The sequence below is a fragment of the Phaethon aethereus genome, assembly GCF_964289735.1.
Source record: "Phaethon aethereus genome assembly, chromosome: 1".
In the NCBI taxonomy this organism is placed as follows: domain Eukaryota; kingdom Metazoa; phylum Chordata; class Aves; order Phaethontiformes; family Phaethontidae; genus Phaethon; species Phaethon aethereus.
Genome location: NC_138575.1, coordinates 104,800,338 through 104,819,170, shown reverse-complemented (window position 1 = coordinate 104,819,170; position 18,833 = coordinate 104,800,338). Strand labels below are relative to the sequence as shown.

Genomic DNA, 18,833 nt, shown 5'->3' with positions numbered 1-18,833 from the left:
CTTTTTGGTGATTTTCCTCATGTAAATTTAAAAGTGGATCTTGTTACGTATAAATAAAGGCTGCATACCAGTAATAAATGCATCCTGCTGTCTGTTGGGCAAATCTCATGAACTGTGGAGCTTCGTGAGAGTCTTTGGGAAAGAGTTAGTTATCACTTGCCGGTGGGAAGGTATGTGGGCATCTGCAAGATGGTCAGTTCCCTTCTCTGCTGTGTCCTTAACTTGCCTAGGGGGTTATCGCCGTCAGTGCTTTGCCTTTGGCCTGCTTGATCTGAGTTCATGAGGCACAAGTGGAAGGGTTTCACAAAAGAAGGAAATCCAGGATTTTCAGTCAAATATTATATTGCTTGTGATAACATGCGTAACAAGCAATTATTTGAGGGAAGGATGCAGAAAAGGCGGAAGAAGGGATGGGCTGTGACACAATGCAACAACAGAAACAAATTTAGATTGTAAGATGTGCTGCTTTGAGACTGATATGCCTGGTTCGGGAAAAACACTCAGCGCATGCAAGTGCACTTGTGAATGTGAATAGCCTAAATAATTTTAAAATCCGTTTACAAACCACTTACATCTGCCTCAGCCTGCTTGCATGATTTCTGATGCCTGTCAGCCGCACAGGACCATATTGCTCATAACACAAATGGAAAGCTGTTTTCACTTAGCTTGCCAAGCACCTTGCTGAACTGCGGGCCTTGAAGTCTGATGAGCACTTGTTTTTAATTTAGGGAAGACCTTAGCCTGTTCCCATTCCATTCTGTTTCCTTTTCTGTTTTTCTTCTTTTCCCTGCTTGCTCCTTCACTTTCTTTAATAGTTCCCATCTGGGATGGTGAGGTTGTAATAGTGACAGTTCATTATATCCAGTAACTCAAATGACCATTGAATATGCTTTGATGGCAACATACTATTCATGACTTTCTGATGCTACTGTTTCCGATTTATGTGTTGCATATACATACTTCATGTATCTGATTAAATGCATTGCTTTGGATCCAACAGGCCAGAACCAGTACTGTGGACAAAGGATGGTGGAGAACTACCAGATCCAGAGAGAATGGTTGTCAACGGCAGGGTCCTAAGCATCAGTTTCCTAAACAAAACAGACAATGGCACATATCGATGTGAAGCAAAAAATCCTATTGGCCGAAACAGCACAGAGTATGTTCTGATAGTGCATGGTGAGTGCATTCTCATTAAGTTTTTGGTGCACATTATGCATATGTAGCATTTCAAGAAAATACAGTCAGTTGCGTATGATCGTTACTGAAAGAACAGCAAGAAAAAGCTGGAAGTATAATTGCACTTTTATTGATGCTATCATCTAGTTGTGGGGAGCATGTTTACTTCCTTTTATTGGCATGTCTCTCTTCATACAATTTAAACAGAATATATTCACTTATGTTGTGAACTTTTGCAAAGCAAGCACCTGTAGAAGTGTTTTGCAGTATGTCGGTACTGTTTTATAAATACTTGCCTCAGGCACACACTGTTCAGATAAAGCTGGTTACAAGAGGATATATGAAGCAAAATATGGAAATACCATATTTCCATATAACCTGCCTCCAAGGGAGGTATGTTTTGTTTTTTATAGACCACCAAAGACACATCAGATCCTTTTCTTCACACAAGTTATAGCCTTCTACTGGGAAGATAACAAGTTAGCCGATCATCATCTGGCCTATCGTTACAGTCAATCCTCAAAAATATATGTCATACGTTCCTGATACTTCTTCTAATAAAATTGAAAAATAGGAAGGTTCGTGTTAAATTACAGTTGATTTATCTTCCTTAATTAATTAGGCAACAATATGTGTCACATAAAAAGAATAGCTGGCTTTTACATTAATCATGAAAAAGATAACTCAGGTATAGGAGAAACTAGAATACAAATCTAGAATTTGCCTTTAATACAACTTTGCAATATGGATCTAGCAGTCTGAAAACATTATGTTCTCTTATCACACATATGTATGTGAGAATTCCTGGAAGATTGTAAGTTCTATAATTTCAATTTTAACCTAAATGAATATGGAGGCAAAAACTCTACTGTAGTTCATGACGGTACTTTTTTTTCCTCTAGTTTTTAAAAAAATGCAACTTCTTATAACAATGACAAAATAAAATGAAACATTCTAATATAAATTATAGTCTGTAAATAGATGTGGGAATTATATAGATTTTATTTGCTGATGATGAATTCAGGTATAACAAATTCATGTTCCTTTGGTGTTTATAAGGTCTCAGAAACATTTTTCTTTACAGGTTTAACCTGCCTTTAGGTATTTGGCAGAAAACTTCTAATAAGTGCTACTTTCAGCTTTCAGTAATGAGCTATGTTTTGGCACTGTTGATGAAATGTCATTTATCAAAAGAACCTCTTAGATTACTTTCCATTTTTCTTAAAGTTCACTATTAGTTTATGTAGGATTAGTGGCACAAGTGAGGAGGTCTTTGCATGAGGAACACAGAGCCTGTACTGCTGCATGAGTATTTCTGTATTAAAGACAAACAGAAAAATTAAACTCTCTAGCCTCTACTTACATTGATTACTACAAGAAAGAAAAAGAAAAACTGTCTTTTACATCCCGGAGGTGGTGTTGTATTGGTTGTTGACTGCAGGCACAAAGTGCACTGCCTTTGATGAAGTAAAGGCTTCTGCACTTACCAAATTTCGAAACTTCTGTCGTTTCTGTTTTCTGCCCAATTTATTTATCTGATTATTTCTGAAAACATGGTCTTTTATAATGCTAGATTTTTTCTGTCAGTGGTGATTTTGCAATATACCTCTATCAAAGAATATTTCATGATCTCTTGTGTGTCTTTCGCATAGTGGCATGCCCCCTGGTGATCTGATTATCTTGCAACAACTTCATGGCAGTCTGTAAAATCATACATTATCACGAAGGCATTCTGTTATGTTTGGCAGCACATTAGGCATGTTATCAGGTTTAGCTTGCACATTGCTGACCTTTTCTGTTATGAGTACCAGAGTTTTCCTAATTACATTTCTGCAATTGCAGTGTTAGAACTAAAGGTAAATGTCAGGTGCTTCTGAGGTTTCTGAAACAATGAGGGTAGTGTGACAGAGTATGTGGTGATGTTTTGTGCTTAACAACTTACTGTGTTTCAGAGTTAAGTTTATTTTAAGTAGAGAAGAGACCGATGCAATTAATTTATCAAGTGTAGCACAATCAGTTGTATAGATCAATTTAGGCAGTGTCTTACCCTTTCTTTAGCTCATTACATTGATGTATGTCTCTAGTGAAGCATAATCCTCCCAAAATTATACAGTATTCGCTCTCTCTCTTTGGGGGCTAGAAAACCTACTTTTTATCATTTTCTGAGATGCATTCTTCCATTTAACAGAGAATGCATTTTTTTCTGTATCTTCCTAGCTATATCCGGGAGCATCAAAGCATCCTTTGATTTCTCATCCCTTCCCCTGTGCCTAATTTTTTGATGTAATTTTTTTTTTTTTTTGGTCCTACTCCTTTGTCAGAGCTGGTTTATCATATAAGTATGCCGCCTTACCTTGAATGTTAGGTTTCTAATACAACTACATGGCAGATTTAACATAAGGGGAGGTATGTTCACAAAGACGTGGGAGAGGAGAGGGGAGGAATCTGCATGAGGAGAGAATCTCTTCACAAGAGATTCTTTTAAATTGCAGATCGAGGAAGTAAAGTCCAGGAAAAGTGACCTACCAGATCTGTAAGGAGTAAGGCATAAGTGCTCTGAGCACTAGTAGCCGCTGCCTTAATGGAGCCTCTGGAAGTCCAGCTCCACAGATGTTAAACAACTAATAGTTTTTCTAGGAAACTCTCAAGCCTAGGGGAGTTGCAGTGATGGAGAGAAAGAATGATAATCACATGACCAAGTTTAGAGAGATGCTATGGCTGATTCAGCTTTTCCACGCAAGCTTGTGTGAGAAGGCAAGGAACGTCAATGGAAGGTATCCTCTGCAGAGGCAGGGGAGTGTAACCTGATTCAGAGCTTTTCTTTTCTTATCTTATCCATATCATGTTTTCGTCTAAATTGTTTCCTTTTTTCACTTCTACTTCAACAGATTTTCTGTCTTTCTGTTTATTAAAGTTGTAAAAGTTTCATCTGGCTTCTATTCCTTTTTTCCCCTGTGAAATCCCCCTCTCAGTGGTACTCAATATACTAATTCTTTCAATTTCTGAAGTTATCTTCCTAACTCAGAATTAGATTTAGACAGCTTTAACATAGAGAGAAGCTTGCCTAAAAATGGAAGGTATAGTTTATCATAATTAGAGATTAAAGGTAAGCAAAGTATTTATACGTATTAATTATACAAACCAAGCAAAGAGTTTCCCATGGCTTTAACTAGACCTTTAACCTAGACACAAAATTGTACAGAAAAGTAGTATTTTTTTCCCACTGTAAATGATGATGAGGTAATACTATTTTGATGTTAAGTGCTGGCAGTGGAAATAAGTGCTGGCAGTGGAAATAAATATTGCTATAAGCAGATAAATTGCAATCTGTCTAATATAATTAGTATCTGATAACATAAAAAGTCTTTTTAGATTTGTACTGTAATTAAAGAAATCAGACTTCAGAGAAATTGAATATATTTGAATCAGGCAAAAGACATAGGCTATTAAATATGCTCATGCTACTTTGCTGAATCAATACGGCTGCTACTTTCATTTTTCTTAACTTTTATTATTAATAATAAATGTCAAGAAAACACTTCATGAAGCAGGAAGGTGGGTCCAAAGTCAGAGTTTACAGGCAGCAGTACAAAGGCAAGACATGTAGTTTGCTCAAACATTTGTCTCATGCAGTAACAAAGCCACAAGCTTTAATGCCTGTAGCTGTTGTCATTTCTGTATTCTAATTGGCAAGCTTAGTGCTTTAGAAGTGCACATTCTGGCTAGATATATTACACCCTTTCTTTGGTAATGGGCCCCAGGCAATTTTCACTCTCTTCCAATTTATTAAGAATTTTTGTTTACCTTTGTCCAAATACTGGTCATTAATCATCAGTAAACAGAGCTAACTGTCAAACTCATGATGTTCAACCCGAAAACATAGATTCTACTTGCAAAGCTTAGGTAATAACTGTGTTGATTTAGCTGGAGTTGAGAAAGGAATTGGTCTATCATCATCAAACTGAAGGCACAGCTGTTATCTATGTAGCAGTAGTTCATAACCTCTGGATGTCACTGCTGAAGACTTAGTTCAACATCATACTGAGTGGGTGACAGAAGTTCACATCATCAGGAAATCTTCTTAATGGAAACAGCAGCATTTGATAATTTGCAGACCTATTTGACATAAAGTACCTTGGTGAAATATCCTGATTTGCCAAGCTAAAGACATGCATTCAATTAATTGAAATATTCAGAGCTATAATGTGTCATGTATCAATTATCTATCCCAGCAATATGGAAATTAACATGAATCAGCAGCTGTGGATGGTCAAGGCAGTTCTTTACAATTAGACATGCAGTAGGAAGCAATTGGGCCAGTAACTTGGTGTCTCTGGAGAGTAAAAAAATGGCATGACATATTCTCTTGGCTTCAGCCTCTGAATTCTTTTGTATTTTTTTCTTAGACAAGCTATTTTTTGCAAATAAAGGCAACTGAAAGACTGAGTTACATCCTCATTAATAATTTGAAATGTACTTTCAAACAGAAGATCTCCTACAATGTGTAAGACCGAAGGTCCCACTGCACCTTTCCTTTGGATTATAATGTATTTATCTTCCACCTGCTTGTCCAGACCCATTTCAAAACATTTATCATCTTAGCTTTCACAATAACCTGTGGCAACAAGTTTCTGAATTGAATTATGTGCTTTGAGGGAAAAGTATTCTCTTTTGTTTGTTTAAGCCTGCTGCTTGATCTCCTCACTTCCCAACTTTCCAATCTATTTGGCCTCTTTTGCTGTTTGTGCTGTAAGTATGGAAAATCTCCCTGTGATGAGTGTTCCCGTTTGCATTCTGATGGTATTGTCTCATTTGTCTTTCGATCACTGCTATAGTTTCTTTCAAATCCCAGTACATCTCCTGTTATAAATTCTCCCACTTAGGCCAGTGGCTTGTATCCTCTTCTAAGTCCCACAGCTATTGTTATCTATATAACATTCTCATTTCCACCTTCATTTTGCCATTTTCCAGTTTGATTGCTGCATTGCAGTTAAAATCACTTTTATTTTCATGCTGCTTCCCTTCAATAGATTCTCAAGTATTTCCACCTCTCTCTCAATTTCTCACTAATTATGATCTTAGACTCTGCATTTCCTGGATTCCTGTCCCTTGTATCCACTGTCCTTCTTTCATGGTCACTTTTTCACTTTTTTCTTCATTTTTGGTGTTGTACTAAATCTCTGTGATTGACTGTTCTCTGTATCTGGAACAGCACTATGACAAATTTTCACCAGACACCCTAGTTTATTAACTCCTGCGTCCAAATACATTTATAGAAGTTCATCTTCTGTGGCCATCCATAATTCCAGCACTGTGCACTTTTACTTCTATACATGTTCCTTTTTAAATTAGTAGAAACTGTGGAATCCAAAACATATCTGAAAGGAAACAAACTCCATTACCTCTATCTGTTCTAGATTCCTTTATCTTTGTCTGTTTATTTGCCCACTATCACATTTTTGTTATGTTTCATTTCTGTTGTGATGTTCTCATAGGGGCCCCTCTCCTTCCTTTATTTCTATAACTCACTTGTGTATATCTCTCACTCTATGAAAGTAAAAACTGGGTAGAACAGTAATTGAAAATAAAGCTGAGGAGGTGAGATTTTTTTTTCTGTTTTCTTAGAAAACTGAGCTTATTGGATAGGTAATAGACCTCCTGGTTTGCAAGTATTTTCACTACAGGTCTCTGGTAAGTCTTGTGCACTGTTTTTGGACACCTTACCCTCAAAAACATATCTCAAAAAACACATAAAAAATATTCACCAAAGGGGTGATGGGAAGGTGGGAAGGAAAGGAAGCAGCATCCATGTAGAGCAGCATGCTCATCAGGAATATAGTTGCCCTCTGTTTTGGTGTTAAGACCCTAGGCATTGAGGTAAATGGACAATTTCTAAAGTTTCCTCCTTTGTAGGTCCTGAGTTGAAACATCTCATTTACTTCCCTTGCCTATGGGAAAATCCTGCTCTTTGACTAAGTAAAGCTTGGGTTTGGGAAAAGAGAATCGAGCAGACCCATGGTGTAATGGAACAATAATAACATGTACAGCTGCAACAGAGTGTTTTTAGTAAAAAAACAACCTTGCTTTTACAGCAATCAAGGCATATCAAGAATATGAGGCTCAGAAGACTGCTTAGGACTTTATTTGAAACTCCGTGCTTGTGAATACCTATGCTTTTTAGTTTTGAGATTTTTTTTATATCTGTGTTTGAATTAAAAGAAAGAGGGTGTCTCAGTTCTGAGTCCTTAAAAAAGAGGTGAAAGGTCTCTCCTATTCTCATCTTATAAAAAGTAAATATAGAATTAAAAAGTACAGAAGACAACTCACAGAACGAGGAGCCCGAGCTTTCTGCTGGAAAATAAATAAATAAAAGAATGCTCTTGAATATTTTCTCCTCAAAAGCCTTCCTTCCTCCCAAGCCATCTTTTTTTTCTTTCTTCCCTTTCCTCGCTGTGCATGCCTGCATACACACACATGCACACACACTACACACACACACATACACACACACTACACACACACACAAATGAAAACAAACACACACACACACACAGAGGTCTAGTAACTTATCCAGGAAGAGATCCTTTTTTTTTCCAACTTCATGTCTTTTGAAATCCACAGCAGCTCGATGGTTTTCTTGCAAAAGCTGAGGTGTGGAGGAGTGAGGTTTCACTGTGGCAAGCCTAAGTAACTCATTAGAACCCTATGTTAAACCTAGCATTATAAACACACAGATAATTTCATTTACATGTTCTTCGGCAAAGCATAGGTCTTCAAATTGTGTTGAAATATTTTGATTTTGCATATACATCAACATTCTAAACTGACATTAAGGTATTAAATCATCATAATATTAAAGTTAACTTCTCCAGATAACTCTTGGTTATGCTAAAAGTGGTGGCCCAGACCTTAAAGCACAATGCAGATGAATGCTGCACAATCAGATGAATGAAGAAATCATTGTGTAATATAGCTTTTATTATTGGACTAAAGAATAATGTTTAGTTGATGTTTTCAGGTATAAGAAGTCTGTCAATACACTTAGGGTGGAATTGTTAGCTTAATTTTATGGACGATTTGTCCAGTTATTATCCCTGAACACTCGCAAGGCAGCTACTTTGAAATTGCTTTTTGTTGATAAATACTTGAATAGTGGGGACTATAGTTGAGCTGTGTGAACTGATATTTCTTCATTTACGGTAACTTTAGAAAAATGAGATACAATTTTTTTTTTCCCCAGATAAGCTCAAAATTATTTTGGAAAGGTCAAGAAAATAACATTCCAAACCACCGTAACTCTTCTGGGGAATCTGTTTGCCACTTCTATGTTTTTACATTAAATACTGCTTTTGATGAAATCAAACTTTTAAAATAAAGTGATTTTGTTCGATAACATATGGAAGATTTTAATTATTTTTTTCCGACAGTGGCGTATTCATTGAAATTATTGAACTCAAATTATTTCAGTTGAATTAAATCTGAATTTGTCCTGGGTTTACTTTTTTTTTTGTCCTGGTGGATGCAGCAAAAGCTCACTCTAGGTCCAATATTTAACAACATATTCTAACACATATAGTTTATTCCTATTTGAACAGAAGTTGTACTTTAAAAACCTGTAGATTTGGATAATGTCTTTAATAACACACAACACTTGAAAATATTTAATTTTCTATGTACATATATAATTGGCTAATGTGATAGTTCTTGATTTGGATTCCCTATGGGATTTCTGGAAAGGAAAAGGTTGCATGTTAGTTTTGAATTATAATGAGGTTTTTTTCTGCATACAAAATAATTGCATAAAGTTAATCTTTTGGATGCTTGTGTATGGGTAGACCATCTACAATAAAGTACTTCTTGAACTAGGTATACTAGATATATTGTTATTGCTCTTTTGAAAAGAACTGATTTAACACGTCTTTAGTGACATGTATTTCTAAAATAGTTCTGTTGAGTTTATTATAGTAGCTTAGCTTGCTCTCTAATTTTTCTGGACTGCAAGGTTTGCTATTGCTTATACCTCTAACATTCTTGAACTTTACTTCAATTGAGCTTTTTTGGTTGAGGGCTCAGGCTGTAAAATTACCATGTCTATGAACATCATATGCAATCTTCATGAAGAAAATAGAACTGTTAACAGGATAATTGCACTTGAGACTGGTGACAAAGCTATAATCTAATAGTTGCTAATGATCTTCTGTTTCCATGTAGATCACTTACTATTCACAAAACCCAAACCATAAAGAAATTATTAAAGCGACTTAGTAATTTTCTAAATTGAAATCTTTCCTGCACCACTAGGTGCTAAGTGGAATACAGATGAGGGTGTCCTGTCTCTATATTTCTCATATGGTGCTTCTATAACTTACCTTTCTTTTGACGATGGGTTGCTCAGTTATTTACTCGATTCAAGAAAGGATAATATGCTATGCAGTGATATTGTTTAAAATGTCAACTGGTGATACTAGCCTCATGATACATCAGTATCATGTTTTGTTCCAACTAAGATTACAAACCTTGCACAAATCATCGGTTCTGGGCAAATGGAGATAGATAGAAATGCTTTGGGGAGATTTCAAACAGCATCCTGAGTCTGTGAAGGGTAAGAAAAGCTTGTCTAAAAATTACGCATCTTTCTTAGAGAGCTTTGAGCAGTTCCATATCTAAGGTCTCTGATCAGATGTGAAGATGAGCATAGAGGCTCAGGGAGAAGTTGACACTAGGGATATGCTTATCTCAAACCATTAATATTTCTAACGTCCATAATTTGATGTTAATTAATTATTAGTTCTGAATGTTCTGGTTTTTAATAATTAATGACTTGTGAACTTTTTCTGGAGTTTATTTTAGCCTGCATTTCTATATTGCATAAAGGAAAAAATATTAATTAAAGTATTTTTTACAGTGTTCTGTTAGTATTTTACTTACAGCCAATAAGGTTCCCCTCACCTTATTTTCAGTATTCTTCCAACTAAAAAACAGATCAAACTGACAAAAATTTGAAATTTCCCTGAAAAAAGTTTAACAATCTTCATAACATCTTTTTTCACAGCATAGATTCATTCCATATTTGTGGTGGGACCCAAAGCGTCTTTAGCCCCTCCTCCAAAAGGGAAACTTCTAAGCTGCAATCACAAACTATTTTTTCTAGCTCTTACTGCTTGAATTCTTGACCCAATGCAACAAAATTCTCTTTGCTTTGTAATTAAAGTCACATTTTTCATTGCTAAATCATATCATAGACTTTCTGCATTGTATCTTCCTCTCTCTTTCTATGCCTTACTGTGAATCTCTTTGACTTTGTCACAAGGATTCAGAACTGTTTTGACAGCCTTCAAGAAAGCTCACTGCATTGATCTTTCTGTATGACTCCCATGGAAAGGGGAAGAGAGATCAAAAACTAGCCAGAAGGACAATAAGGGTGTATCTCAAAACCATTCTCAAGTTGCAGGGAGGGGAAAAAAAACCCCAACACAATAAAACTCAAAACAACAACAAAAAACATTGCAAGCAAGAGTGGGTGTGGATGTATCAGAGTTGATAAAGTTGGTTAAAACAGCCAGTGCTGTATGGGGATCCCCGACAACACCCTGACTTCTTTCACAAAGCTGTGGTTCCCAACTAGCACAAAGCAAGCTGTAACCCCTTTTGAAGAAACTTACCTGGCAGATGCCTGTGAACAGGTCTCCAGATACCTGCTATGACTGACGGAGTTCATGTTATGGTGTAAGGTGATGTGTCATTTGTGAGAAGAGTGGTCCGAACAATTTCCAGTCAGGTTTACTTTTCTTTTGTTAGAAGTCCTGAAGACAGAGAATTAAAGTTTTTTATTTCTTTTTTCTTTACCTACTTTATACTCTGACATGCATTTTCTTTACTTTGCCTTCTCTGGTATCTGCACAACTTGTTTACTCCTCAGATATGCCCTTGGAGAAAAAAAATTGCTTTTGCTTGGTAACCTCATGCCTGAGGAGGGTATATCTTTCGGCTGAAACTACCCATATTAATCCTCATGGCAAGTGAAGAAAAAAACGAAACAAAGGAGAGGAGGAAGGACAGAAAAACATTTGGCAGGGTAAAACTGTACACCGTTTCATTCTTAAGGTATTGCTGTAGGTCATTGTACTAGTGGATTTGTTTTTCCCTCTGTAGTTTCTTTTTTTTATATTTTCTGTGGGTTTCCTAATCCGTGATTGGTAGGAGGCAGGGAGGAGTTGAAGGAGGCAGACATGTTGAAAAGCTAGTTTGCTGCTTGATTGAGGAGAGGTCTGGATGGCTTTCATCATTCACAAGCAGGAATTGAAATCTCTCTGCACTGCTTTGTGTATCGTTTTGTTTAAAATAAATTAGCAGATATGACCTATCATTCTTTGTAACAAATACCGCGATACTCCGTTGGTGAACTGTCATATTTGATGGCTTAGTAGTTAGGGTGCCCAAATGTCTGCCTGCCTGAAGGGAAGCTGGATAATTTTAATAAAATTAAGTCTTGGCTATAATGCATATGTCCCACAATTCATAGTAGTGTGTTTATACAAAGCCAGAGTCACGGGGGGAATTCAACTACATGTGTAGAACTAATTTGAACAAAAAAAGACAGAGCATAAAAGATTGACAGCTAGAAAGATAGAGCCTTGTTTTCTCTGGTAATATACTATGGTGATAAGAATGTGAGAATTAAGTGTATTAGTCAAAGACAGTGCGAAGAAGTGCAATAAACTATGTTTTAGGTTGCAAAAATGCCATTAACTTGCCCAAGATGATTTTCTATGGGATACAGCTATCCCACTGTGATAAAGTATTTCAGATTAGTGTTGGACCCCTTTGATTTTATTTTGAAATAAAGTAATTTAAAATAAATAACATTCTCTGTTATTTCTTTTTGCTAACCTTAAAATTATTGCAGTGAGTTTTGAGTTGTTTAAGCAATTTCAGTGATTTGTCCTGAATTTCTCAGAGAAATGAAAGCAGCAACCATAGTAAAATAGAGATCACCAATCTACCTCCATTTAGTTTCAACACTTGTCTCCTTAATAGGGAAATTTTAGAAAATTCTCCTTGGCCTTTTTCTTCTTCCTAGTGCAGTTCTGGCTCAGCTTTTTGAAATTTTTTGCACAGAAAGAGTCAAATGTCATTATGAGAAAGCTGTCATCTTTGTTCAAGGCTGCTGGTGTCTGAATTTGTATTGTACATTAGTTTTTCCTTATAGGTTTTCAAGGACCTGCTGCTGGTATTTTATTTCATTTATTTTTGAATACTCCTATTTTATGGCTTGGAGAAACAAGGAAATATGGCTTGTCTGTTTACTTAAAAAGTATAAAAATGAACATCACAGACTTAATGTGATTTTTAAGCAGTGGTGATGGGCCTAGGACACTGTATTAATAATGATAGAATGCTGTGCTTTTGGGTAAATTGTGGTTGCTTTCTTCATACAAAGTGTTTGGTGGCTTCCGTGGTAACATTTTGTCTTGAATGCAGTGAAATTGCAGGTATAAGAAAAACTGCTTTTTTAAATACAATTTTAAGAGGTTTTGTTCTCTTTCGTGGTTTTGATTGTTTTGTTGTTTTCAGTAGAGGATTAAAATGGGACTCAGGAGATCTGTTCTGAGCTCCCCTGTCAGGCTCAGAGGTCTGTAAAATATAAGACATTCCGCTTAATTCTTCTGTGTTCATTTCCCCAGCTGTGAAATGGGAGTAATGCTACCTCCTTTTCCCTAACATTTTCTCTGCACTGTCTAGATAATGATCTTACTAAACCCCAAGGCGAGATCCATTCTTTACTGCATATATGTTTGTTAATGTCAAGTTGTGAACAAAATCAAGACATGTATTTGTCTTTTTACAAATAAAGCTACTCATTTGAGGCTGCAGTCTCAAACAATGCTCTAAAATTTTACCTTTTTATTTAAAATGTTGAACTACAAAATTCTTTTCCTTAGCCTATTGCATGCTCTGAAAATTTTACTTAATTTCTTTCAGACAACTTGCTTAAGCTTCAGTGATTTACTCAGTGTGGTACTTGTAACTACTTTAATTAGAAAAATGAGCTTTTATATAAGATAAAATGGCTCCCTTAAAATAATAGGCTTTATCAATATTGCTACTATTAAATAGGGAAAGGCTTTTTTTAACTATTAGCAAAGCTCCTGGTAACTTTGGGAAAAAATTGGTCTTTAATCTTTCTGTTGAATATTTGTTTTCATTTGTCCTTAGAGGCACATCTTACACTAGCAACAATTAACAGAGTAAAATTTAGAGCATTTGAAAACAGATTCTTCAATATTAAAGAATTTACCTACTTGAGAATTTAGATTTTCCTTGTACTAAGATAATCTTCAATATTTAATCATCAGGACACATTGTTATCATAAAAATTTTATCCTTTTATGTCCTTTCTATGTCACCTGGTTTTTGCACAATTAGAAATTAAGAAATACTGCTTTACAACCTATTTGTTTTCTCCCATGCAAATGTTGCAATTCATTCAACCTGCCCCACGAATACTGAACAACAATAGGTAAACGTATTGTGCGATACTACGTTATATCGCATTTTATTCTTCTCCTTCACTGACAGCAGGAATGGTGAACTTTTTAATTGGCTAGACCGGTGACAAACAAGGAGCGTGACGGACAATGAAATGGGAACGTGTTCCGGCATCTCAGGGCCTTCATTGCAAACTTCTCTTTCTGTTTCAAGGGAGCTGCAGCTAGAGTGCTTTTGCTGATCACAGATTCAGCGGAGTGGTGTGGGGAGCAAAATGATCCCTCAAGTAAGCACGAAGGGCTTCAAAGGGCAAACCCTGCATTTTGAAAGTTATCAGCCACTAGTACAATACTTGAATGTTCATGTTAGATGCTTTCCTGTGAAATGCTTGATTCAGGTTTCCTGTGGTCCCTGTGTGCAACTCTACCAACTGTGTGTGCAACAGACTACTCTAGTCTCCAGGTGACAAAGCTGTATTTGTGGCAACATCTGTGCTGTGGGGAAAGGTCATGTTTTTCTAGCCAGAAAAAAAAAGAAAAATGCCTTCTTTTGTGTGTTTACTGCTACTCTTTGAATTTTAGCAAGTACTCATGAGCGTTATAAAACGCATAGACCCCGTGCCCACTATATCCCCAATTCTGTTCTGTTCAAGGGGAGAGGTTCAAGAGAAAGGGTGGGGGCTGCCCCGCTCAGCACGCTCTTCTTGTCAGAGTTCCCACAGACGGTGGTAGAGATTGGTTTTATCTAAATACCCTTCCCGGTCTGCCTGACCCAGTGCCCCACAGCACTGTGTGAGAGCTGGCCTGAGCCTGGGCAGACGCACCTGTGCGGAGAGCGAAGTCGCAGAGCCAGTCACTGCTCTCAGCCCTGAGAACTTGACCTCGCTTACTGTGTCCTTCCTACCACATTCAGGCGCTTCCTCCCCATTGCTTCTTCTCACCTGCCTGAGGGCCACAGCTGCTCTTTTTCTGACAGCTCGCACACCTGTCCTGAGCCTGACCTGGCTTTACTGGTAGAAAATCAATCTTTCACACACCTGCAGTCTTTGTGAGTCCTGCCATTGCTCTGGTGCACAAAATGAATGAGATATTCAATAGAAGGGTTATTTCAAGACAATTAAGGGCAGTTAACTTTTTCTTCGTATTTCAATGTCAAATTAGATGGCATAATCAGAAATAACTTGCTACTACACCTTGTTTTTTCATACTCACCGCATTTTTTATTTTGTCATAAGCAATTCTGGTCAGAGTATGTGTTGTAAAATGTGCCATGGTGTGATATCAGGTCCTCATTTGAAATGATGAAGGTGATTTAGGATGACACCGTGCTGACGATATTGAATATTGAAATGGGCTTTGTTGTTTCAAGTTATATTCTTCATTTTCTAAGGACAGAATTTGGGCTAGGGATGTGTAGATACCAATTTTTCGCTCAGCCTTTTGAAAACAGAAGGAGATATTGTCTTTTTTGCTGTAATTTTGTAACACTTCATCCTCCTTCATTTGCTATTGAAACTATTGCTTTCAAAATAGGGAATAAAAACCCCCACACCAAACTATCAAACTTACTGTAAGAAGAGAGAGCTATTGTTCCTCCCAGTTCCTAACTTAGGAAAAAAGAGCAATGAGATAAAAATCCTAGTCTCTCTTAACACTTGATTTTTTTTTTCCCCTCTGTCCTGACAGTGCAACCAATCTATGTTTAATCAAACTTTAATGAGCTGTCCCACATCTTCTAACATTTAATATCATCTACAGGCCCCTGAAATGTCTTAGAGTCATGGGACTATGAGAATTTATCTTCTTTTCTTTCTAAGCTGCCTAGCCATTTTAGCCCAGCTGTATATCTTGCATTATGAACTCATCTGCAGGAAGTCTCTAATGGTTTTAACTAGGGATCTAGATCTACATGGAGCTTTTGTTAAAAGGGTTTAGATATTTTTTAATGACATCTGATTTGCTAGCAAAAATGTCAAGCACATAATTGCAATTTCAGAGTTTCATAAATCTGAATCAATTAGTAAAATGAACCCCTTGACCTCATGTCCGTGAGCCTTCATGATCATTCAGCCTAAGTGCTAAGGAACTATTGGCACATGATATTCAAGCTGAATGATCCTTTTGTTCAATCCCATTTTCTCGGAGCAAGGCTAAATGCAGCTCCCTTTGAATTTAAAACCTTGCTAAATTATTTAGTACTACATACCACAGACTGATTAAATTTTGCACAGAGTGGTGAGATTGTTTCCCAGGTAGGTCATCATTCAGTGCAGTTTACCACTTAAAATTTCTTTCATTCTCAGTCAAAATACAGCAAGGGCCATCCATCATTATCACCTTGTCCTTTAATTTTTCTGTCAGCCTTTGTCAAGCTTGAAACAAAAGCCTTTACATTTTTATCAACTGCAGCTATTGTTGTCTGAATTGTGCTCAATCATTTCAGAATATCGGTTTTGTTTTTACCAAACAAGTCAAATATTTTCAATAGGTCAGATCTATCTTTCACATAAGCCTGCTAAACCAAACAGAACCATTTCTCATTTCTTTGGAAATGGAGAGTAAAAATGCTTAGGGCCAAATCGGCAGCGAGAGTAAATTGTCCAGGCTCCCTGCACTTAAATGGATGAATGTCTTCTGCCTTAGTAAGAAGAATGTGGCGTCAATTCAAGAAAGAAGGAAAGGCAAACAGGAAATTTTAATCAGGCAGGGCTTGACAGTGTTTTGAGCTGACCTTGTACAACACTATTCTGCCACTCATAAACAGACTACATCTGTGCCTCTGCTGAAGAGCAGCCTCCAGACCAAGCCAAGCGTTGCATGTTCCTCCTTTGACTGTTCGCTCACAATCAGCCATCGGATTACCTGCTCTCTGCCTTCACCTTACCACTGCTCGTTTAGCTTGATGGCAGGCTAACAGACAGTAGTGACCATGAAGAAAGCCTTTCTAAAACCTTCCCCATACTTTTCTCTGCATCCACTGAACTGTGACATTACTTCAGGGCCTCACTGAAAAGATACTGCTTGGCTGAGCATTTATGGCCCAGCTCAACGCCCCCCCCCCCCCCGTGCTGCTAGAGAGCGATTAAGAGCCCATCTCTTTCACTGAAAATCCAGTTCTGGTTCTACCTGTATAACCTGTGGGAACATAGATGAAAAACAGTTGGGACTCTTTTTTCTGAGTCGGTAACTCCCCTTGGTATGAAGTCTAAGCCCTTTTCTATTTCCAACAACTTTTATGGAAACAATGAGTCCTCTGTGAATTGCTTGTGTTTCAGAGGTTGCAGGGTGATGAAATGAATACCAGTTTAAATACATTATTGAATTTTTGACTGAATATGTGTCTGTCAACAAAGATTCATTTTAGGAGTGAGGTTTCAAAATTAATGGTGACAATTATTGCTTGACTTCTAGATCTCTGAACATGGTTTTTCTATATTCTTTGGTTCTCCATCTGCAAAATATAGCTATTTTCTGCTTCACAGGAGGCTAAGGATTCATACCTTAGTATTATTGAAATAGCAGTCTGGTGCATTGATTTGGGTATGGCTACTTGAATTAAAAAGTTCCACTCTACAAGGTCTCTTGGTCATAATGATCCTCAGTATTTAGTGGTGTGAGAGTCATAAACAAAAATTTGTTTTCGGGTGAACATTGTGTACAACTAGATTCAGAAATCGTAAAGTCAGAAAATGGAATTAAGTTTCACTCCAGCACAGGTTTCTTGGGCAGAAATTCTGCAAATCCATTCTGTTAAAATCCTTCTTGACAGAAAGCTCAAGAGGACAAATCTACATAGTCCCTTTGATAGCATGTTTCTGGGCAGTTGCCAACAGGGAGCTCTGGATAACATAGCATGTGCCTGGCCCGTAGTACAAGATAGGTGTGCCCTGCAGTAAATCAATGGCCAAAAAGGCCTGCAGGACTAGAAACGGGTCAAACTGTAATTCCCTTCTCTGGCATGCGCAGGAAACAGCACACCCTCTTTAAAACACAGGGATTCATATGCCTTAAACAGAAGCCTGTGCTGTTAGTTTATACTTGTAGTCTCTGATTGAGGTAACTACCAAACCCACTTACCTCCCACACCTACAATACATGGTGAGAGAGTGAGGGGCACTGCACATTACTTCTCTTTTTTCAGAGGTACATATTCTGCATTCCCTTATACAAAAGCTTTTTCAAGGCAAAGACAAAGTTTTCACAAGAATCCGTAAGTCTTCTTGGCAGAACTGATAAGGAGCCTTTCTGTCAGACTCCACTGGACTGGGCGGCCCCGTACACGTACGTCTTGAATGTGGGGCTCAGGTGCTTTTCAGAATGCTAATATATGCCTGGATTTGGGCTGTCCAAAATAGGGTTTAAGGTTGGGATATGGTCCAAGAGTTCCAAAATGTGTTGTCTGGAGATCTGTGAGATACTCTGTGACTTACACATACGTTCTTGCTGCACATTCTTTTCTGGGCAGAGCCTCAAACAAAAGCAGGTATGAGCCAAGCATTTCTAGAGCCCAGAGGAGACTTAGATTTCATGACTCGGGCAATGCAGTGCTCTTCAGGCGGCTGATTCCTGGTTGCTATCTTGTACTGTAGTCTTTGAGAGGAAGGAATTGTAATGCTGTGAGCAAAGCAGACCAACTGCAGTCATTTGCATGGTGAATTTCACCTTACTCTGCTAAGAAAGAAACAAAGCCGATGCTATTGCTTGTACTTATGTTTCATTTGAGAACACATGTTTTTCTTTGAGGCTTCTGACAAGCTGCCATTTTGATGTTTGGCATCAGAGTTTGTGACTTTGATCAGGAAGCAAATTTCTGCACAAGTTTTCATTATTCGCGACCTGATCAGAAAAGATGGATCGATCACATCTGTATTAAAACTAGTTAACTAGTCTGTTTCCTGAGTTGCCTTTCTTTTAAAATAAAAAATCTTGTTGGAAATACTTGAATCAGAAGAGAAACCATAAAGCAATGAACTTCTGAATTCACCAGTGACTAATTTAAGATATTATGTGGTAAAAGAGGTAGACAGTGTGCTTGCAGAATGGAAAGCACTGTCATAAAACCATAACTGTTTTTGCCAGTTGCAGTTAACTTGCCATTGCATACTCTTAAGTAAATGGCATATTTAAGAAAGATAATTAATGGAACTGTAAGTCACGCTAATTAGG

General features: G+C 37.3%; 1 protein-coding gene across 2 annotated transcripts in view; it reads left to right on the top strand.

Moving 5' to 3' along the window:
- The window catches only part of CADM2 (cell adhesion molecule 2), a gene marked incomplete at both ends in the record, with an annotated part of 680,137 nt that overhangs the window by 615,445 nt on the left and 45,859 nt on the right, over positions 1-18,833 (top strand). For both annotated transcript variants that reach the window (XM_082009314.1, XM_082009315.1), the window contains one exon: positions 1,001-1,179. In XM_082009314.1, the coding sequence (XP_081865440.1) occupies positions 1,001-1,179 (179 nt within the window). The remainder of the gene's footprint in view (positions 1-1,000; positions 1,180-18,833) is intronic.